The sequence below is a fragment of the Brachycentrus maculatus genome, unplaced genomic scaffold, assembly GCF_059751285.1.
Source record: "Brachycentrus maculatus isolate JH-2025_06_01 unplaced genomic scaffold, ASM5975128v1 h1tg000089l, whole genome shotgun sequence".
Lineage (NCBI taxonomy): Eukaryota > Metazoa > Arthropoda > Insecta > Trichoptera > Brachycentridae > Brachycentrus > Brachycentrus maculatus.
This window is the reverse complement of record NW_028280843.1, coordinates 1,939,795-1,964,735: the sequence shown is the minus strand read 5'-3', so window position 1 is coordinate 1,964,735 and position 24,941 is coordinate 1,939,795. Positions and strand designations below refer to the sequence as shown.

Below are 24,941 nucleotides of genomic sequence, written 5' to 3'. Positions count from 1 at the left end.
TGTTTAACCGTTCTTTCTTCGCTCATACGCTCCACATGTCCAAACCATCTCAACACACCTTTCTTAATTTTATCGATAATGCTTATCTCAGCCTTACATTCTTTCCTTATTTCATCATACATTACATTCTTTTCTTATATTTTGTATGGTAACGAACAAGAAAGATATGATTTATAAAATTAGGTGTCTTACTCAAAATTGGTATAATATTATTATTGTTAAAATTGTTAAATGAACATGTATAAAACTACTTCCATGTCTATATTACATTATTTTGCATTATACACACACACACATATATATATATATATATATATATATATATATATATATATATATATATATATATATATATATATATATATATATATATGTATATATATGTATATATATATATATATATATATATATATATATATATATATATATATATATATATATATATATATATATATATATATATATATATATATATATATATATATATATATATATATTTATATATATATATATATATATATATATATATATATATATATATATATATTTATATATATATATATATATATATATATATATATATATATATATATATATATATATATATATATATATATATATATATATATATATATATATATATATATATATATATATATATATATATATATATATATATATATATATATATATATATATATATATATATATATATATATATTTAAATATATATATATACAAACATACATCTTTCCAAACCAAAGAATAGATCTCTACTTTACAATCGTTATCTTTTAAATCATTTATAATATATTTAAAAGTAATTTTCAATCGTGCATGACAATTCATAATAATCATAAAAATGAATAAGAATATTCAAGGATCTTAAGACTGAAAACTCTGAATAGGCAAAATGTAGTTTGTGACATGAAATTTCTTCATAAGTCGAATCACTTTTTTGGCAGAATTTTTATTCGTAACCCAACTCCATTGTATTTGTAATACGCAGCGTTGCGACTCAAATTTCATATTTTTAAGGGTTTTAACTATTTTTAAATAAAATAAAATCAAGAAGAATTATGGAAGTCTGGACATTTACGGGGCTGACGACCGTCATTGGCTGGTTTAAGTGATCACTTCACACACGTGTAACATTTACCAATTCTACCCGTTATTGACAACCACACTTCTCAAATTCTTGGAAGTTCTATATACATATGAACCAATTTAGAAACCTTGTTCTTGAATCACTAGAACTTCACAAGAGATGAGATGTCAAAAAATAATATGAAAAAAAAACTTCTTTAATTGGAGATAATCCAGATTTGTGAAGTATTTGGACACTTTCAAAATGTCGAAAATATAATGTTTTAACATAATATGCTTTTTAAGGTGCAAAATTCAGGGTAGTAAATGAGAAAAAAATGTCTTAATTTCCAACCCTTATCCACACCCAATGTAGTACTTATGGGATCATTATACTCAATCTATTTTTTCGCCATCTCAAAAGCATCCAGTACCACATATATATTCTTATGTGTCCTGTTTCTGACGTCAGTTTTTCTTTGACCATGGAGCGTAAAATATGATGTGGCATCTGCTTACAACGTTTAATGACGCTGAACCACGAAAAAAAGGCTGCACGGTGTGATAAAAAAACACATTTAATAAACAATTTTTCATATTTCATATTTTTTTATATTTAAAACACTTCGCGTTTATTGTTAAACTTTACGACGACGCGTTTTACTGAGATTCTAAATGGGATACATATTTTTTCACAATTTTCATAATTATTTTTTAAATTTCCTTTGAAAAATCATTATCGAGCATCGTTTGACGGAATGCTAGTCTAAAAGATTAACAGCAATAATACAAAATATACGTATTACTTCAGCAAAAATATTTATTCACAAATTTATCTCAATACAAGCATAATATTTTTATAAAATCTCATCTTAGTTTAAAACAATAAATAAAATTCTTAATATATAGGGTACGATGTGATATATACATTTAACAAATGATGACAGTAAAAACACTTTAAAGTATAAATTCATAATATCGTGGAAAAAGAGCTAAGCGTGCACTTATAAGATCTGAGAAATTTATGAATCCAAATGTAAAAATATTCTATCGACGACCATATCAAAATCAACTTTTACTAGTGGCAATCCACCAGGGTTAAAAATTATGTAGCTCAAATTAAAGTAAGTAAATATTTACCGTATGTTTAGCGGTCTTGCATAAAGTCCTGGGTTCGATTTCCTGTGGTCGAAGTGAATTATTGGTGATGCAATCATTTAAAAGTATTCACCCTGTACCGGTAGTTGTAGCATTAGATTGACCATTTTACCTTTCATATATTGATTGAATTTTCTTTCGTTGATTCGATGCGTTACCTTAAATACCATCGTTTGCGGATTTAAGTAAAAAATAAGAAGATAGACCTCGGTGTTTTAAATGCAAATTTATAATTCCTGATTCCTTAAATTTTAATCCGAACATATTTCTTAGTCAAAGTTAGTTTTCACCTTCGATCGCTTCACACGTGTCTTTCTAGAGTTCAGTTGCAAAATTAGAGGATTTAAACTTGGCTCGAACTCATAGTATAACTAGCTAGTTTTATAAGGATTTAACAAGTTCTTCGTACCATTCCGAGTTCCGTTTACCGACTTACAGCGTAACGATGCTCTTACTAGAATCGCGCACATTCTATACGTATAAAAATGAATTTCTTTTTCTGTGCTCCTTTGTACTTGAGGATTTTTCAATAAATAAAAATATTGTTTGCTCTATAATTCATGCAACTTTTATCACGGTTATAATTCAAAGCGATAATTAAAACCTTCATACAGTGTGTCGTGTTTTATGATTTAATTCAATTTATTGTTTTTTCAACCTTTTTTTTAAAAATTAGATCGTCTATTACAATAATTATTTACGTTTAATAATTATTCATTACATTTTATTTTTATTATTTTATCAATTATTCATTTTGTTACATCTATACAGTAAAAAAATCAATTTCTTATAATTTGAAAGTTCGAGAAATCAGAAGAAAAAGGAGATCAGAAGCTTTTATGTTTGATGGAAACATAATTTTGAAAAAAACTTTTCCATGTCGTGAACAATGTGAGAAGTCTAACAAAAGAAAATACGAGGAGAGAATAATTGTGGATGTACGTAAATACATGCATTTTGTGCAATGAACTATGATGTACAAACATACTACGTGTAGAAGTCATGTATTTTTTCTTTTACAATCTATAATATAACATACCTCACAATCTTGGCTCGTTATTCTGTTGTTATCATAACAAAATCTATTTATTTACGAAATTCAATTAAAATTTTTCTTAGATTCTGATTTTTTTTTCAATCTTTTTATTGAAAAGAATTTATATACTCACGTTTAGAGAGATTTCTAGATCTCTCTAAATCAGAGATCTCTATAAATCTCTGATTTAGAGAGATCGACCGGCCTTTGTCACTTATTTAGGTTTGATTAACCATAAAATCAGCATGATTAGCATGGTAAATTTTCACAGAAATTGTCTTTTATCACCAATTGACCACTGATCATGACTCATAACTACTGAGTATCTTTTAACAAAAAAAAAATTGAATAAGTTATCACACTTAAATGGTAAAATTGGGTATAATTTTCACCTTTTGGCCACTTACAGACAGACTTTATGTATTAAGTGCCATACAGAGAAATATGACTAACACTGATTGACCTCTAAACCCTCCATATAAGGCATCGTCACGTGACGACGTGGATTAAGAACTTTGGAGAAATATAAACGATGTATATAAGTTGCAGTTAATATACAGTTAACGGTTAATTTTATCAGTGTATGTTAAAATGGTCAAAAGCCAGCAACGTTTACTTGACTTACGCATGTGGGAATATCATATACTTTTCTAAAGCTCCCATAAATCTCATATCGGATGCGGCTTTACGCTGGTGCTTTGAACGATAAGTTTGAATGCATAAACCATTCTGGAGCAGTACGGCGATAAGTCAGTAGGCGGATGCAGTGGAATGCATTTACATACCATTATACCTATGCACATCGGTACGAGGTTCAGCCGATAAGATTCCGTTTGGCTTGTAGGCAGGAAGCCCTTAGTACTGACATACTACTTCAATTCATTTGCCCGCATGGGGCGAACTTGAGAATTATGAAATCAGAGAGGGTGTAGGCAACCGCGAACGTTGGACAACTAGATAAGACAACATGCAAAATAAACTACTTGTAATCTGCAAAATTATAATCTGCTTTCGATTTTACATTTCTTACTTTGAAAAATGACTGAAAAAACAAACAAATATGGAGGTAGGTATTTCATAATTCGCGAAGAAGACGTAGCTAAATTTTCATTGTAAAAATTAAAAAAAAAAATACCGTATTCGTTTTATATTTTTTTTACGATATATAGAAAAAAACAGCGTAGCATTTAAAATTTAATATTTTTTTTATGATGTGTACATAATTCGTAAAACACACAATACAAGAAAGGTAGATAATTAATTTTCGATGAGTTTTATTAGTTTTTAGTGTTGATAATTCTTGAGGAAGGCACTTTTTTCTTCAATAATTGTAGACAATCTTAAAGCAATTTCCTCTTAAATTAAATATTTTTTTAAGAAAAATAAAGCAACAGTACTAAATAAATAAAAAAACACATAAGTTAAACATGTTACTCCTAGAATATTTTTCTCAGATACTTTATAAAATAAAACAACTTTGTTTAACCACTTTTTATTGTTCAATGTTTTAGAATTGGTACATAAACCCTGATGATGACAGGGTTTTTGTCGAAACCGGTTGGAAAAAGTGTACCAATAAAAAGTGGTTAAAACAAACTTGTTTTATTTTATAAACATGTTACTACTATTTACATATTTTGAGAAATGGAAATTACTCATCGGGAATATTATATATCGGTATATGACTTTTATATGTAATATGTTAAAATAAATAAATATTTGTTTTATTGCACAAATGTAATGTTATTCAATAAATAGGTACTCAGATACCAGAAAAAATTGTTTTAATGTTTTAAATAAATTTTTAAGGTATTATAAAATTGCCATATTTGTTCGTAATACGGAACAAAATATTAACGTGGAACCACCCATCAAGTACAGTGTTGTCAAAACAATACTTGAACTTTGTTGAACTTCGTTAGAAATTTATTTCTGTGCGTGAACACGTTTTATTTAAGGCTGACGCGGGAGTTATTTGTGCCTGGGGTTGAGAAAACTACCCTTGGTGAAAGGGAGCGTATGTGGGGTGTCATTGGACCTATTGTTCGAGTATAAATCGTTAGAAAACGGCTAGGAAGACAGGAGACACGGGGAGAGGGCTGCCAGCCTCGCCTGACACTGAGGGGAAAATAAAATAGATACATCGCCTCCGAGAGACGAAGCAATGAAGCTCTATTTTGTAACAGTAGTAATGTCCACACATTAAACAGGTTTATTGTATTCTCATAAAATCTAAAATGTTATATTCGATTATATTACTTTATTTTTATTTTTTGTTACATAATGACAAATATTATTAGTTATGGCAACGTCAAAAGTCAAACAATAGTTAATTTATTAAATATATATATATATATATATATATATATATATATATATATATATATATATATATATATATATATATATATATATATATATATATATATATATATATATATATATTACAGTAAACCCCCCTTTAACGCTGAGATAGGTACCCACCGCGTTATCAGGTAGGGCGTTGTAGGGAAATCAATGTTTGTAAATTGTATTTCAATTTTAAATGACTCATTACAGTCGTGGTCCGCGAGTTAAAATGTAAAAATGCGATTTGAAACATTAACTCCTTATAATATTCTCTAAGATAAAGGGGTACCTATGCCAACGTTATAGGGAAGCTTACTTTATACTATGAAAAACTATTGTTTGAAAAAATCTCATAAAAAAGGAAATACTTAAAGAATTCACTAAATTGTCGACTCAAAAAATTATAAGTAAAAGTGATCCGTTTGATTAAAAAACTCTTTAAATATACCAATGTTATGCATCAAAATATATACGAGTATTATGCGTTATATGCTTGTTTTCCTGACTTACTATTGTACTGACATTTTTGCCAGATTTCAAATAGTACAATTTTTCAATTGAGATGTTCTAAGGGTTAATGTGTTTACTATAACATACAATATATCAGGCCGTCTAACAGATACCTAGTATTTGAACATCGTATTTATTTTCAAAAGTAATTATATATTTTTTTAGATCCTTATCAATGAAAAAACTCTCACAAACTCGTATATAATTCTCTCAAGTAAAGTTTGTGCGACAGTTAGTCAAGAAAGCGACGATTTTTATAATTTAAAATATAAATAAGAAATATAAACAAATATTTAAATAAACTTCACCAATAAAAAAACTTTATTTCAGCATTTTTATAAAAAGAAATTACGTCATATTTTCGTGAAGTGAACTTTATTTTTATTTGACTGACTTCTAGTGAGTTCGTTAAAATTGAAGCCTTATTTTGGACCTCATGAATAATATTTATTTAAATAAGCTTCACCAATATAAAATCTTAAATTCAACATTTTTATTAATAGAAATCACATGATATTTTTGTTCGTAAACTTTATTCGTTCGTTCAAATTGAAGCGAAATAAAAAATAAAAATCTCTGGATCGGTTTGGTTTCCAGGGCATCGTAAGTATAAATCTCGCGCTATTCTGACGAGCGGAGAACTTCAGGAATTGCCTCTGAATGGTGTGTGGAAACTATCTTGATGTATGTCTGTTTATGCATATTTCAGAATCTTACGAAGATTTTTCATCGTCGACCTCCCTCTAGGGGGGCCCCCGCCCCGCACCGCCCGCCTCGGCCCCACCACTTAACCTAGTACTAACAGGATTGTGAGTCTGATCGCACATATTTTTGTCTGTTCTGCTTGTTCGTTAGCTGACCCGATCCTGTGAACGAATATCATTTCTCTGTCTCAGCATGATAACTCTTCTACACGCTCATTATATAGTAAACCCCCTACATTTTGAAATAACTCCCGCGTTATCGGAGAGAATGTTATGTTGAGTTATGTTATGAGAGAATGTATATGTTTTAAAATTGTATTTTAATTAAATAATGACTCATTTTTGTATTAACCGCTGGTTAAAATGTAAAAATACAATTTAAAACATTAACTACCTATAATTTTCTCTCGGATACCGCGGTACCTATCTTAACGTTATATGGGAGTTTACTGTACTGTCTTATAGTTTTGTTAATTGCAAATGTGAATTTATTGTGTTTAAATTGTTGATAATCTTATTCAAACCATAGGTCGACACAAACATGACATTTTGGACGTAAATGTAATGGGAAACAGTTTTGTAGATTGGAAAACCAGGGAGTTTCATTTAAAATTACAATTTAATTCTGTATTTCGAAAATCTTATAGATAAAATTTTTACGAAGAAAAACTAGTTTTTATAAGAGGAACTCAATTGCTCGAGTATGAGTCATACAAATATGTTATTATAATTGCATATGTGTGTATATAATATATGCATATATAATTTCAAATAAAATAGCCATCGCCCGTATCAGGTTAAAAAAAGCACAGAAGTATATGACAATAAACTGATTGACATATATTTTTGATTGGAGTATTGTTTGGTGTAGTATGTTTTATGCATTATATCACTCACACTATGCCTCACAATACAATAATTTAAATCTTGACTACTCTTAAGCTTGGTACCCACTACATAGCGAATATGTAGCGCTCCGTGCATCTGGAACGTCTCATGGACGTCGTTCTTCCAATAATCTGAAAAGCAATGTTTACAGTCTGATCGAATCGTTGTATGCTTGGAGTTCGTGAACGTATAAACTAGTAGCAATCGCAGAACGTTATTTGGTCACGAACGTAGTGGATACGCAGCTTTACACTACATCCGTACAGCTGTATATCTCTACTGCCTTCGCGAACAAGCTGCACTCAGGATTTCTCTTTACATTCACGCTCTTTGAGCGTGCAACAATTCGCGCTCCGTCGAAAGAGATATATTTTTATCTGACAACGAACACCTTAGGCATATTGCGGGGCATAGTACGTGTTGATGGCTGTTGCAAGCGAGTCACCATTTGGAATATTATAGATGCGCGAACCGCTACACGTTTGTTCAAGTAGTTCATACAGCTTAAACAGCTCAAATTTTCCAAGAAAGATTTCAAATTTATTTGAAAATAACAGGTTGCTTGAAAATATATACGATAATGATAAGTGATTTTTCAAAATACAGAATTCACTAATTGATTCACTTTGTGGTAAAATTAATCTATTTTTGATTTAAGTTCTACTTAGTAAATCCCATTATTTATTAAAATCTATTATGATATATATTTCGGTGCATTCTGCATCTTTTTCAAAGTAATGCATTGAAATACGTACCATAATAGATTTACAGAAATAATGGTATTTGCTATGTAAAACTTAAATTAAAAACACACAGAATTCAATTGATATTTTAAGTAGAAGAGCGACCCTGAGGATTTGCTATTCACATTACTGACATATGTATAGTTCCCTTTATCAATGTGATCCCGAAAACTGATTTAAATTTCCCTTTCTACTTTGAATCAAACCTTTCCTTTCTTATTGCATGAACCAGAGCTTTTTGACTTAATAAATCTAAGTCGTAACTTCCGTCTCTTCTCTCGTAAACTTTTTTGTCCTGTTACGTGCATTAACTCAAAATACCCTTCGTGGACAATGTCCGTTTCCTAGTACATAGTGGTTGGAATTCGTGGTCGCCTGTTAATTATTACGTATTATGTGTGTAGGAATATCATGTGATGGGTAACTTTTTTTACACTGCATGAATCAAAATATAAATGTCAGTAAGGTAATGTACTCGTATGTAGGATTTTTCATCATTAATTTCTGTGTTTTAGGTGTAAATATTTTTATAACTATACTGTGATAATTACATATTAAATGTTATTCTAAATTTAGTTCTTGGGGTTATACTGTAATATTATTTCATTTTATAGAGATATAATCGGAACATCTGTCTCAACCACAATTCGATTTGAAATAAAGAGGTGACAAGGTGTTGAGAATGACGATTATTGAAACTTATACAAAGTATTCTGTGATAAAGTTTACATTTCCTGGAACAAACCGGAAGTAGGAGTAAAAGAGGTAAGCTTTTGATTTTAAAATATAAACACAGGTCCAGTGGAGTATTACTGGAAATAGGTTTCAAGAAAGTGATAAAACAAAGATAATCGAATACATATGTGTGTATTTATGTAATTTTTTCCCTTATCGTTCCGCCATGTCATAATTTAAATCAAAATTATTCTGGTAAGAATTTCCATCGTATATGTGTGATAACATTTTGTAAATAATGTTGTTCACCTACTTATTGCGAATCTGTAACATTCATAAATAAAATACACCATCAAATTCAAACTTTTAGCAATCTTCTGAATTTATGATTACTTCGGTATTACCATTTCATAAATATCTACTCGTATCGACGGAATTAAATATATTTCCAAGATTAAAGTTATAAACTTTCAAAGGGAATTTATGTCATTGCAAATTTTTTGGGATTGACTCATTGGGATTTTTTTCGAAAAAAATGTCATGATGTTAATAATTTTGTATTAAAGTAAGAGTGATCTACAGATTTCGAATAAGGCAAAAAAGTAAAGTGTCTAATATGTTTTATATAATTTTTATTCTATTCAAATATTCAGCTCATTTAAATTGAGCTTATTTTATATTTTGTGTTTTTATAAAAATTTTAAACATCCGAAAAGAAAGTAAAATATTAAGGATATTTCTTTCTTAATTATTATTTTATTTTAATGTACATTTTTCCTTCAAGGGTAGGATATAGGAAGAAAAATATTTTTCTTTTATCTTTCCTTTTTATAGATTAACAATGTTACATTTTTCCCTCTTGCCCCGGAGAGTAGGAGTTTGTTGGAATTATGAGATCATAATTCATTAGATATTTGTTACGAATGAACACCCAGATATCAAACACTTCGTTGTTTTAAACCCCATAAATAACGAATGCACCGATTTATTGAATACGTATATATGTAATTTAAAAAAAAAACTGTTCCATTATATTAGATGTACAGTTGCGAGCACTCAAATGTTTCCAGACTAAAAATTTCAGTTTTTTTTAATATTTTTTTTTGTGATTTTTTGATAGATTTTCAGTTCATATTATTAAACAACAATGACCAATTTTTTTTAGATTCATAATAATTTGTAAATTCTCGATTTTTGTGCACAAAAATCAAAAATGCTCATATAATTTGAAAAACCACATATTTATTTCAAATAAAATTACATATGTAGGTACATAACATTAACAAAAATCCAACTATGTACATACCAACAAAATCAGTCTAAATCACTTTTTACGTGGTGGGGGCTTTTGTGATACATTGGTCCATAATATTTACATTTTCATGTGGTACAAATTATTTACATGAAATTTTTCAATATAACTGGTTTAAAGCAAGTAAGAATTAGCAAATAATCCGTTTTCTAGTAAAATTTACTTATTATTGGGAAGGAATACTACTTCATAATAATTTCACCAAATGCATTTTTCACTCAAATCGGTTGTCAATTTTAGTTGATTAAAAACTTTAAATTGATTAATTTAATTTTCTGACTTATGAAAGCATATTATATAACAAATTAATTAGGATACATCTAGAATTGTAACCAAATATGCACAAGTAGAAAAAAACGTTATAAAAATGTAGAAAATTAATTAATTTCATATGTATATTAAACAATGTATCAGGTAATCGATTTACAAATACATAAATTGTTGAATACAATTGAAAATAAACAAGAGAATCAGCTGCAAGCGCTTTGTTATTCATTATACGAGTACCACCAACTGCTGCACATCAATATTTAATACCCCAGCGGTCAAAAATTTATAATCCTAGCAATCCCTTTTAATTGGAAAATATTGTTTTATGTATTCGAAGCGCAGTATAATAGTTTCAATTTCGAATAATCCCACACGAAACCTCCACGGAATGGTCTTATTTTTAAATGAACACTTTATGTAATCCTTTGCAAACTGTTCTCTAATTTCAACCGCCCGCCGTAGATGTTTTCATTTACAATTTACAGTAACCGTCGTGTTTTTTCGTTTGTAAGTTAATTAGTTAAGAAGTAATGTGATCTATAAACACAAATGATGACCACTTAAACACCCTTCTGGTAAATAAAGCAGCGTGAAGTCCCGGTTGTTAAGCTCGCATTCCTTTGCATATTTGCGGTCGGTGTTACTTTAAATTTAGTAGTATAATATTATACAATCAGGCGAATATGACTCCAACATTACCGCGGTAAGCGTTCATGTGGATTTGAGCTCGTTGGAAAACATCTTAATTTCTTTAAATTAAATTAAACAAGAGTTGGGGATAGAAATCAGAAAATGTATGGTAAAAATTCAACAGGGACTAATTACTTCTAAATTAGCTTTACTGTGGGAAAAAAATGATATTGCGCAGGTTGCAGTGGATTACTGTGAATGACAGTCTCCCGTAAGTAATATAACTTGTAAGATGTGATTTAATGTGTTTTATTATACGTTTAATAAATAAAATTAATTTTAAAATCTTCTGAAGAAAATAAAAAAGTCACATTTTGTTTATTTTTGACATTTAACCCTATTATGTGCGCATATTTATGTGTGTATGTAAATAAAATGTGTGAAATAAAAATGAGATATTTCATTCTACTTTATATAGTTATTTGGCCAAAAAATACTCCCATTCATTGAGTCAGCAGTCACTTAGTAGTAATATCTATCCATTTTTAATTTAAGTTTTACTCGGTAAATACCGCTTTTTCTTAAAAACTATTGTTATACTGTTTCGATATATTCCGTGTCATTTTTTTCATTTCATTACATGATTTTAATTGCTGATGGTGTTTGAAAATTATGCGGAATGCATTGAAACAGCGTCACAATAGATTTTAAGTAAAAGTAGTATTTATAAAGTAAAACTTAAATAAATAAAAAATACTTTACAAAATTCATGCTCTAAGTGAAGTAAATGTCACAAAGTTAAGAAATATTTTAAAGTTTTAATATTTTCATTTATTTACTAAGAAAACTTTTTAGGGATTTTATGTATGAACTTTCCACGAGCGGATAGACCAGGCTATTTTGTAAAGACGTGAAGTTAGATACGAAGTAGGAGTAATTCGAATATGAAAATAACGTATTTCCGTTTTTTTAAAGTACGGGATAGGGCAGTAATGCGCATTATTTAACTATGAGTACCGTAGAACGGGGCTACTTGAACTTTGACGTGTTACTTGAGCCCAGTACAAAAAAGAGATTTATCTGCATTTGGTCTACAATAATGAACATATCGTGACAATAAGTGTCATCTGTCAGGGAAACAATGAATCATGTCGATACGTTCATTATTGTAGACCAAATACAGATTTTTTTTGTACCTACTGGGCTCAAGTAACACATCAATGTTCAAGTAGCCCCGTTCTACGCTACTTGTTTTTTTTTTGAGGTGATAATAATGTATAGATTTTGCGACATTAACGTCGGATGGACGCATTTTCCAGAACCAACCAAACCTGAATCCTCCCAGTGGGTGATATCAAATAAATAGTATATGGTATATAAACAAGTCTTTTACCCTCCAATATTCTTGAAGAACAATATACAGGCTGAAATCAGATCTCTTGAATCTGAAACCCTAAGACATGTCACATAAACGCCATAGAAATGGGGGGTGGCTGTGAACACAATAAAAGATGTCACTATTTACTTTAAAAAATTCGAAACGTCTAAGAGTACTTATGAAGACTTGTACTCAAGTGTTGTTGGGATATATATGTGCGTATCCCTAACGGTTCGTAGATTTAAGGTATTTTATTTTTCTGGGGCTGATCACATTTCGTTCATGTGTTAACGTTCAAGATAACACTACATTTATATGATACAGTGCCCTATGCACCATCGGATGCGGATGTGGGTTTGAAGAAGAAAGCGCATAAGATACAGGATAGCGCAAAATGGTACAGTCAATGTGCGCTTATCACGTACCTACTTCCACATGCATAGTGCGGTTAAAGATTATGAAAATATTGACGCGTACGCTTTACTCATAAATATAAGAAAGTTATTCTTCAAGGAAATCGTACATATTAGAAGTATTTAGTTTCTCGAAGCTTCTTCCGGTACACGTATGTAATCCCGAGTGCCCTAACCAATGCTGCAATAATAATCTTCTCAACTACAATTCCGCCTCTATTTTCTATTCCATTAAGCTCCTCTCGTCGTCTGTATCCCAACAAATATATTTAACTCCTATATTATATAATCTGGAGTGCTGGACTGATCACCTTGCCTTCATATATATCGTTACCGACATCATCAGATTGATGGGAGGCTAGACAAAATTCTTGGTGTTATAAACACAATAAGGGTTTGAAAACCATGATTTTATTTTAAAAAATTCTGACAAAATGAATTTTAATTAAGTAAATTTAAGTAGTGTATTATGCGTATAAAAATAATTACACATAAGTTATGGTATGGGGTTTTAAGTATGATTTTATGCCTTCTTGTATTTATAACGTGGAATTTTGCCTAGCCTCCCACCAATTTGATGATGTCGGTAACGAAAAAATCCGGTCACTGATGAAATAAAATCATTATTATTTCATCATATAAAACGCGGTTCCACCAAGAAATGTTACATCTAATTAATAACCCTTAAAAAATACTGAATTACATAAATATTCCGTATTTACTTCGGAAGATTACTTCGAAGTCCTATATTATTTTTAAACACACTGTTATAAATGAGCTAGAATTTCTTTAAGCTTGGTTTTCTTTTTTATCTTGAAAATTTTCCAGAAGAAATCTCCATTCTCAGCTTTGGGTAATGCTCAAAAATCCCACATTCATCGGGACGAAAAAATCCCTCACCACAATTCTTACAATAGGTACATGCAGAATATTTACCAGCGGGCACCGTTTTATGGTTCAGCAGTTTGCAAGCGAAACTCCCAAATGTTGACGTAAAAACTGTACGATAAAACTGAAATATCCCCTTTACGTTTGGACTTACTTGAGCGCATACTTATTGAACTCATTGGTCGAAAAGGGAATGATTTTGTTGAAATTGTCCAAAGTAAAATATTTTTTTAGTTCTTATTTATTTATTGAACGGCTAATGCCTTGAACATAATACACACACATATATATATATATATATATATATATATATATATATATATATATATATATATATATATATATATATATATATATATATATATATATATATATATATATATATATATATATATATCTATAGTATCTTATTTAAAAATAATACACTAATAGAGAAACAAAAAGTCTTAAACATAAAATAATAATAAAATATCAAATAGTAAGCACTGGTAAATACACGTCTCCTTCACACACTATCAGCGAGCAGCGAGAGAGAGTGAAACACAGCGTTTAAATTTATCCTTTATTACATGGAGAAGAAATGCTGAGAAAGTACAGACTTCAAGGTGGTTATCCACCATATGGTTTATTTAATACATTGTTATCAATGTATTAAATAAATCTATACTTTCAAAAGCATTGGCTAACATGTGAAGCCGCGGAATCGGAGAAAACATGGCATTGTTTGCATTATGTTTAAATACTGCGAATATAGATTTTTGCCAAGTGTTTCTTCGACGCACGCTAAGCTTTATTTAATTTAGGAGATCAGTAATGTCAAATCGATGAATGGTAAACATGTATTGGGCTTATAATAGATAAGCATTAACATAAACAATAAATAAAAAGTGTAAATCCTTCTCCAAGTACAAGAGCTTAGTCCCTTTATTGGAGAGAAGAGCGTGATTATTTTTAAGATTGTAAAATAGAAATTTGTAGAAAATAAATTAAATTATAAAAAAAACTCTCGTAACTATACTAAATAAGTAAAAAAAAAACATTTAATCTTTACCATTCTATATGTACTTGTAAATAAAAATGTAAACTATACATATACATATATTCGTATGGTAAAAATCTTAAATTTCCTAAGGAAATCACCGATCGATTTGAAAATTTGATACAAAATTGCATTCCAATACGCGCGTGTTTTTATACACACACCTGTGACAGGTAAAAACCTTATTTTCACCGCAATGGCAGCGCCGTCTGTGTAACGATACCAGCAACACACGCATTCTTATGGCTGAAGTCGTATTTCTTGACAGCTGCAGTCACCTAGCATTTTCACTGTTTTCGATTGCATTGTTGATTCGTAGATTTTTAATTTTCGTTGCATCACAAGAATTGTAAAATGAAGCATATTAGAAATGTTTAATTGCAAATTCAATTACTTTTCTATTTGACCAGATGCAGCGATGTGTTGCCGGGTAAAGGTAGATTTGAATATATGGTTATAAAATATTTATATATATATACATATATCGCTCACTTCTTTCTACAACGTCATATATAAAAAAAATTGATTTTCAGTAGATCGTTTTTAAAGTTTAAGAATAAAATAAAATGTTTTAAAAATAAATATCAAGCCAAATATTGAACTTTTTACTGCGCAACAGATCTTTTAAGGTAAAACCTGAAGGTTTTTTCTCCATTTCTTCAAAATGCAAAAGCAACACTTTCTGCCCTGTAGCGGGTAAATATTAAGTAAAAAATATGCCGCTTTCGTTGGAATATAGTACATTTTTTGGGCATTCCAAAAACATGCACAACTGTAAATTGACGATTTTTGATTTATGACGTTGTTGAAAGGAGTGAGCGATATGTCAAATGATTCCTCTATCTTTCAAATAATAAGAGTAAAATTTAATTATAAAATTTCTTTGAATTTTACGTCACAAATTAACCCGTGATTACGTCTCAATGAGCCATTATTGAATTATTCCGAGAGGGAATACATTTTGGTATAACGTAATTAACATTATACTTGTTTATAAAGTGGAATATAATACAATCCACAAGGACTTACGAAATAATCTTATGGGTACTTATCATAATGAAGGGTTTTGGTTCCTGAAATTTCAATCTAAATTATCTTATTTAAGGCTCTTGTGATCAGTATGTAAATAACTTAGTAAGGGTGAAAATCGATGTTCGATCCCTAAGGGGTAGGTAGTTTTCCGTTGGGGTGTAAATGAGTGGCAAGTCAAACGATTTCCTTCAGCCTTCGGGGATTCAAAGCAAGAATGTTCTCCTCTTGAGATTAATTAAGTTTATCATAGTCGCATAATATTAACGAAAATATTTAGCATCTTCCTTGTCCAATATCCGTAATTTCCTTGAACTAAAACTTTTTCTCGTTCATGAAATACGAAGAAATACCAATATTTTTCTTAGTCGTATAATTAACAAAAATATTTTTCAAATACCTTCCTGGTACAATATCTTTTAGTTACTTGAACTAAAACTATTTTTCGTTCATGAAATGTGTACGAAAAATATCAATATAACAAATATGAAGAACAATTAGGATGTCTGGGCATTTATAAGGCTAACGACCTGTTATAGGCTGGTTTAAAGTGATCATTTTTTGCACTTGTAACATGAATGTTACACTTAGTACTTCATTGGGCAGAGAGGTATGCGGAATGGGGGCTAGGTGAATTATTATTTTAATAATTTAATTATTCGCTTTACGACAGAAAAGGCGATACTGAATTATTTTCAATATGATTTTTAAACTGATTTTAATATAAAAAATTAACCATATTTTTATTTTTATTTTTGTATACTTTTTTATGAGTTCGGTGTATATAAATGTGTAGTAAATATTTTAATTAAATTACACATATACGTATAACGCCCTTTAGGTAGTTTTTTTTTTTAATGAAAAAGGCGCTATATAAATCATCCAAAATTATCATTATTTATTATTATTAACCCGGTATAGCCTGCTACTACTAACATTACATAACTTTTCATTGTATTAATAGGTATATTAAAAACATACATCAAAATTCAAGAGTAAATTTAATCAAAATATTGATATTCATATTAAGTAAACAATATTTTATCGGTGAGCAGAAATATAATTGTCTTGTACGATTTACACACACCCTTTCCGAATAACCCAGTTTCTGAATAAGCGCTATATTGTATTAATAATAATACAATATAGCGCTTATTCAGAAACTTGGAATGATCCCGACAAACGATGACGATATAACTCTTATGGGATTAATAATAATACTACCTCTGTCAATCTGAATCTAACGGGTTGGGGATTAATTAGGTATGTGATCTGTCGAATTGAATACCAAATATATAATTGGATGAAGTTGATAGTTGAAATACTACATATCATGTACAATGAATATGAAGTCGTATAGTATAAATTAATTTGTATAAAAATATGTCTTCTTCTTCTTCATCAAACCCTTATCCGCACCCTGATCGTGGGTAGGGCACTACATCATGTAAAACGCAGTGTTATCTTGATCGTTAATACTAGAAGGAAAGGTGATCAGCCCTCCGCTTCAGGTACCAGTCCAGGGTAGTATTGAATAATACTACAGTGAAAAAATCACTTATATTTATTTGACCCCCCCCTGGGAATCGAACCCGGGACCTCCAGAACGTGCTGACCATTAGGCGGACCCATTACAATACAGCCTCCAATATAATAAAACTATCGATAAAATTATTGAAAAATAATTATATAAAGGAAAAGTAAGAAGAATATGAGTGATGAATTTAATTATGTAGAGATATATTTTAAATATCGATATAATTTATTGGATTAAGCATCCATTCAAATTTTGATTTCATTAATTTGAATTTAATTTGTAGAATTTTTTGCAGATACTTTGTGGCACATTTTATAAATTTTATACAATTAAACAACTTTGTTTGGAAGTTTTTGGTAAAGGAATGTAATTAATTATGAGTATTTTGATGTTTTTAATGTTTTAGAATTTAATAAACCTGATGATGACAAGGTTCTTGTCGAAACCGGTAGGTTAAAGTGTACTTATAATAAAAAAGTGGTTAAAAAAAAGTTGTTAAATTTTATAAAGACGGAAGGTCTGCTGATGACAGTCAACAGTGCGCTTTCTCCTGAGGAGTTTTACGTGGTTTCCTCCCAGCAATGAGCAAATGCTGAGAAGTTCCTATTTGACCCACACTAGATTATCCCTTCTGTTCCCAACACAGATTCAAATAAAAACATATTTAATTAGCTAGAAGAAACAAAAATCTACGAAATGATCTATAAACCTTGTACATAATAAGCAAGGTCAATATTAAATGCAATTCCCATGTAAAAAAAATAATAAAAAAAAATAATAAAGTTTAATTTAATTCATAGATTTATTATTATTTAGTCTTTTGGCAGCTGCCATTTTTCAATAATTGCGTTTAATAAGACCCACGTGTTAATATTTCGAAAACAACGTGACCTGTCCTAAACAAAAGCTTTCTTGCAACGAAAGTAATTCGTAATATACGAGTACTTACGAGTACTACCTACGTATAAATATTTTGTACGTACGATATTCACAGAATTCTATTTCTGTCAGGTAAGTTTAATTTGGTCACATGGCATTTGCAGCATGAACGTTAGGATGTGTGTTTGGACATGTCGCTCACTCCTTTCAACAACGTCAAATATAAAAAAAAACTTGATTTTTCAGAAGACCGTTTTTTAATGTTTAAAAATATAATACATGCATTAAAAATAAATATCAAGCCACTTATTGAACTTTTTACTGTGCAACAGATCTTTTTAGGTAAAATCTGAATGTTTTTCTCCATTTGAAAAATATTTAGTATAAGTATTTAAAACAATAATTAAACAATACCTTTTCTTCAAAATGCAAAAACAGCACTTTTTGCCCTGTAGCGGTAGATATTAAGTTAAAATATGCCGCTTTTGCTAGGATATAGTACACTTTCTGGGCATTCCAAAAACATGCACAACTGAAAATTGACGTTTTTTTATATATGAGGCTGTTGAAAGGAGTGAGCGATATGTAAATTAAATGAATGATAGAACAGACAGAACGGCCAAGAAAGACTTGGTATGACCAAATTGATCAAAACCTCAAATCTGGTCGCGTCAAATATCTAGATGACCAGAGACTAAAGATATAGAGGAACCTAGGACTGTATGTAAGGACGGACGAGTGTGATGTTACATTGGTGCTGCCTACGTGATAGTAGCTTTTTTTTCTAACCCTTATCTGCACCCAATGGTACATAAGGCACTGCTTCGTATAGAAGCGTTGTTATTTTGATCGTTAAATACACGAAGAAAAGGTGATCAGCCTTGCGCTTCAGGTATTAGACCAGGGTGATATTAAAACAAATATTAGAGTGGAAAGTCACTTATATTTATTTCGACCCCCTTGGGAACCGAGCCCGGGACCTCCAGCACGGTAGCCTAGCACGCTAACCACTACGTTATGAAAGCGGACAATGATGGCGTAGTAATATACAAAATACTTTTTCAACTTAAGTCTTTCCAAAATAACAAATTTATCTCTATAAATTTGATATTTTTGTAATAATATAATATAAATATAATATGTTAAATAATGGTTCAATAAACATTACAATAAAACAGTTTTTTTTGATAATTATATTCAGTACGTTAGTTGTAAGACAAAAATATTTATGTTTTACTCTCCATTCTATAATAATTGGGTATAATAAGACCCACGTGCTGATATTTCGAAAACAACGTGACCTGTCCTAAGCAAAACCTTTCTTGCATCGAAAGTAATTTGATATACCTACCAGTACTTACGAGTAGGTACAACTTACGTTTAAGTATTTTGTACCTACGACACTCATAAAATTCTATTTCTGTGAGGATAGTTTAATTTGGTCATATCACTCACTCCTTTCAACAACGTCATATATAAAAAATCATCAATTTTCAGTTGTGCATGTTTTCGGAATGCCCAGAAAATGTACCATATCCCAGCAAAAGCGGCATATTTTAAACTTAATATTTATCTGCTACAGGGCAGAAAGTGTTGTTTTTGCATTTTGAAGAAAAGGTATAGTTTAATTATTTTTTTAAACAAACTAAATATTTTTCAAATGGAGAAAAACATTCAGGTTTTACCTAAAAATATCTGTTGCAAATTAAAAAGTTCAATTGGTGGCTTGATATTTATTTTTAATACATTTCATTATATTTTAAAACTTTAAAAACAATCTCCTGATTTTTTTTTTAAAATATGAAGTTGTTGAAAGGAGTGAGCTTTATGTCATTTACAGCATGAACGTTAGGACGTGTCATTGTTGTGTCCAATTCAGTCTTTCTTTTATAAGCAATTAAAATAATCTAAAGTCTTCCGCTAAAAAGACTGGCTCAGCGTTTTGGAAAATTCAAAACTTGTTTCATTGGTAGCGGTTAGTCCTCGTGTTGTATTGAAACCGATATATATTTTTGAGAGCGAGATACCATAAAAATCGAAAAACGTGCTAGTCTTCGTCTTTTTACCCTCTTTGTTTGAATATTTGACATTTTGTGGGCCATTTGCGACCAAAGTTCCGATACTAAAGTAAATAAGAGCAAATTAAAGGGTGAACCAGAGGATAGTTAAAGTACATTCCGTTTTAATGTCCTGGGGTGGGGAACCTTTATGACGTCAATAAAATGGAATAACTGAGTTGAATCGGAATAAGTTGTTTCCCAAAGGCCTAGCAATGTCCTGGGGACGAAATTTTACCTGTAGGTTTAAAGTTTTTTAGAAATCTAGAATTTATTCAAAGTAGGTAGGCACTTACCTACTCTTCATCTTGTAAAACAATTAAGTAGTCCACTTGCAAACCACATCATGTTAAAAAATTAAGTTTTTTAGTCAATGGCGCCAATCGGTAGAAAATTAAAAATATTACCGTCCACATTCAACATAATCTGCCAAAACTCGTTATGTTAGCAATAAAATGGAATAGAAAAATCAATACTCTTGCAAAACACGTTATGACGATCGACAGTTCACTTTCTAAAATCTTTAAAAAAGCTCATCTTCTACCGATTGCCGCAACTGCCAATTTTTTTTAACATAACGTGGTTTGCAAGAGGAATACTTAATTGTACCCTCATTACCCGTACAAACCTAAAAATATTATGAATATAATGATAAAACTTTTTTTCTTATTATATATTTCTATATTATAGCTGAATCCGGAAAACAGTTTTGTCAGATTTTTTACGTATTCGAGTACCAACTTTAAAAAGATATTTATGACGATAAAGTAAGCCAACCACTCTTCTACCAGTCGTCAGCCCGGCTTTAAAAGACACCACTCAAAATGAATAAATTTTCAATGGCACATGTTAAACTAATATTTTTTCGTCCATTTTGAACTGTTTTTCTCAAAATTGTCCCAAAATCTGATAGATATGGTAAGTATAATATTATACATATGAACATTTTTTTGCGGATGCATACGGCGGTTTATATTCGATTCCCAGAGAAAGTGAAATATTTAATACTACTACTACTACCACCATCACGCCGTTCCCCGTAGGGGTAAGCAGAGAGGATGGAACGCCACACTCATGCCCTCCGATTACGCAGACTTTTGACACCGCCAGATTTTAGGTTCCGATTGTCTTTTTCGGCCGTCCTCGTTCTATACTCCCGCTCTTTTTGCGAAGTATCTTATTCTTTTTCTAACCCTCACCCTTCTCTTCTTCTAATCATCCGCACCCAATGGTGCATAGGGCACTGCAACGTATTCATTCAACGATCAGTCTAGTGTAATATTAAATAATTATTCGAGTGTAAAAATCACTAATATTCATTTTCACCCCCTCTCCTGGGAATTGAACCGTGGACCTCCAGCATGATAGTAACACACTAATCATTACATCACGGAGGCGGAGTATATACTTTTCGTCAAATATACTTTTCACCAAATACACGTTTCTCCAAATATACTATACTTTTATATGATTTTTTGGCATCTCATCAAATATGAAGAAGAATAAAGAAGTCTGGGCATTTACGGGGCTGACGACCGTCATAGGCTGGTTTAAGCGATCACTTTACACACACGTAACATTCACCAATTTTACCCATTATTGACAACCACACTACTCAAGTTCAGTTGAAACATTATTCTTGAATCACTAGAACTTCACTAGAGACATCTATTGGTTAGATGAAAATAAACTTTTTATTAAGCAGAAACTCTTTTATCAGTATGTGAGGTCCGAATCCTGGATTATAATCACACACATGAGAAACGCCAGAAAATACCATTTTCATTTTTATTAATACTATACTTTTCGTCAATATACTTTTCTCGATATATTTAAATTTAAAACATCAAATTTCTGTGTCACCTCTTTTTAACACGATCTTTTTCTAGGGTCTGGGGAAGGAAGTGACAGCGGTTCGGCGGACGACGGCGCCTGGGCCGGAGATGCCTTGGACGAGGGCGACGCGGAGGTCGACGCGGAAGAAGACGACGGCGGCCTCGAGGGTGACGGCATGGAGGGGGAAATAGAAGGGGACTACGACTCTCTGGCTACTGAGGACACGGCCCTGCTGCGGGTGGCCGCCGCCACGGAGATAATCATCACTCCTAGCAACGGTAGACAGGGAGGGCGGGGCCGGCGGGCTGGAGACGCCCCCGTGCCGCTGGACCTGCACCTGCTGAGGCCCGAGCCCCCGCGAGCCCGAGCCGCCGAGGAGGTCTGACACGCGCCCCCCTACGGCGCCCGTCATCTGCTGCTGTCACCTCCTCCCCTTTGGACGACTTATATCCCGACTCACTGTTGTTTCCGGGGGCTACTCAATTTCGAATTAAGCGAGATTTCTTTCATCCAATATTTTTAACATCAGAACCGCCAACTGACAATATATGAAGAAATATACTCCTTTTTTTGAGTGTGTCCAAATACTTTTTCACAAAATGTGGATTATTTCCAATTACATGAGTTATTTTCATATTATTTTATGACATCTCATCAAAGATTAAGAAGAATATGGAAGTCTGGGCATTTACGGGTTTTTACCCGTAAATGCCCAGACTTACTCCTTCTAACCCATATCCGCACCCGATGGTGCACGGGGCGCTGCATCATATAAACCCGGTGTTATCTAAATCGTTAACACGTGAAGAAAAGTCCTTCGTTTCTGGTACAAGTCCAGGGTAATATTGAATAAATATTTGAGTGAAAAATAATCACTTATATTTATTTTCAACTCCCCCCTGGTAATCGAATCCGGGACCTCTAGTACGGTAGACGAGCGTGCTGACAAGTACACTACAGAGGCGGACAATATACTACTGCATAAACTTGAAAAAAGTGAAAATACATTTCTTTGTCCACCTCCGTGGTGTAATAGTTAGCGTGTTTAGCTACCGTGATGGAGGTCCCGGGTTCGATTCCCAGGGGGGTGGGTTTAAATAATTAGTGGTGATTTTTCACTCTAATATTTATTCAATATCACTGGTACCTGAAGCGGAGGGCTGATCACCTTTCCTTTATGTGTTAACGATTGTGTTAATGTGTTATGTTTTTATGATGCAGTGCCTTACGCACCATCGGGTGCGGATAAGGGTTTGAAGAAAAATAAGTATTTTGTACAGTAAATGCGGCAGAAAGGGGACAATAAATCATTCGAAAAAAATATATAAATATTTAATTGTATTATATCCGTTAGAAGATAATTTAATATTGTGATTAATTGATTCGGCAGTCACTTTGTGATAAAATCTATCCATTTTCAATTTAAGTTTTATTTGGTAAGTACCACTATTTCTTAAAAATCTGTTGTGACGCATGTTTCGATGCGTTCCGCATCATTTTCACATATGTACGGTGTTTGAAAATGATATGGAATGCACTGAAACACGTGTAATAAAAGATTTTACGAAATAGTGGTATTTACCATATTAAACTTGTAATATATTGAAATGTACTTTGAAAATAGTAGGTACCAATTTTCATGCAAATGGATTATGGCTAAACCTGACCACAAAATTTTATTTTTTCATCGTGATTTTACGATTAAATGTTGAAAATTTCAAACCTCTTAATATGAACTTCCTACAAAACAAACAAAAATTTAAGCAGTCAAAATAACTCTTTGGCGGTTCTATTGTTGATATTGAAGTTTTTTCATTCACTTCATCAATATTTTTAAGTATGCTAAAATAGTAGGTAAATTTTATAGATGAAACGAAATATTATAGGCGTATAATACTGTTCCATAACTATATTCCCCATGTACGGAAAAATTAAACTATGTCTTTCTCGGCACTTTAATCGATACACCCAACGAATACAGTCGTATTAGGAAATTAGCCACTAAGGGAGGTACCTAATACCCTAGAAAAGATTGTGTTTTCAGTATCTTTTTTGACGCACACGAACAAATCTATATATTCGTACATATATATATATATATATATATATATATATATATATATATATATATATATATATATATATATATATATATATATATATATGTATATATATATATATATATATATATATATATATATATATATATATATATATATATATATATATATATATATATTTATATATATATAACGATCCATATCTCATTTTGGAAATTAAAAAATAGTTTTCGTTTTTACACGCATAATAATTAAGAAAAAATAAGCATTTTCGATTATTTTCACCATAATTTACATAAAAAATAGTTTTATGTACCTAAATATTAATTTTGAATATTCATAATTAATTTTTGCGTTTCTATAGTATGGCACTATTCGAAGGGTATCTCGAAGTGTAATATATTGTAATAGAAGTAAGGTATAATCATTTAAAAACTGTTATCTCTTATTGTTATTTCGTTGTT

At 30.8% G+C, this 24,941-nt stretch overlaps 1 protein-coding gene across 9 annotated transcripts in view; it reads left to right on the top strand.

Annotated features, from left to right (window-relative positions):
- The window catches only part of LOC148310710 (potassium voltage-gated channel subfamily KQT member 1-like), a 261,723-nt gene extending 237,228 nt beyond the window's left edge, over positions 1-24,495 (top strand). For 8 of the 9 annotated variants that reach the window (XM_088257926.1, XM_088257927.1, XM_088257932.1 and 5 more), the window contains one exon: positions 22,471-24,495. In XM_088257926.1, coding sequence (XP_088114052.1) covers positions 22,471-22,802 — 332 coding nt within the window. In that variant the 3' untranslated portion in view covers positions 22,803-24,495. Of the gene's footprint in view, positions 1-6,848; positions 6,949-22,470 lie in introns of all 9 variants that reach the window. The other variant, XR_015837366.1, reaches the window with a different exon arrangement.
- The last annotated feature ends 446 nt before the right edge of the window (positions 24,496-24,941 follow it).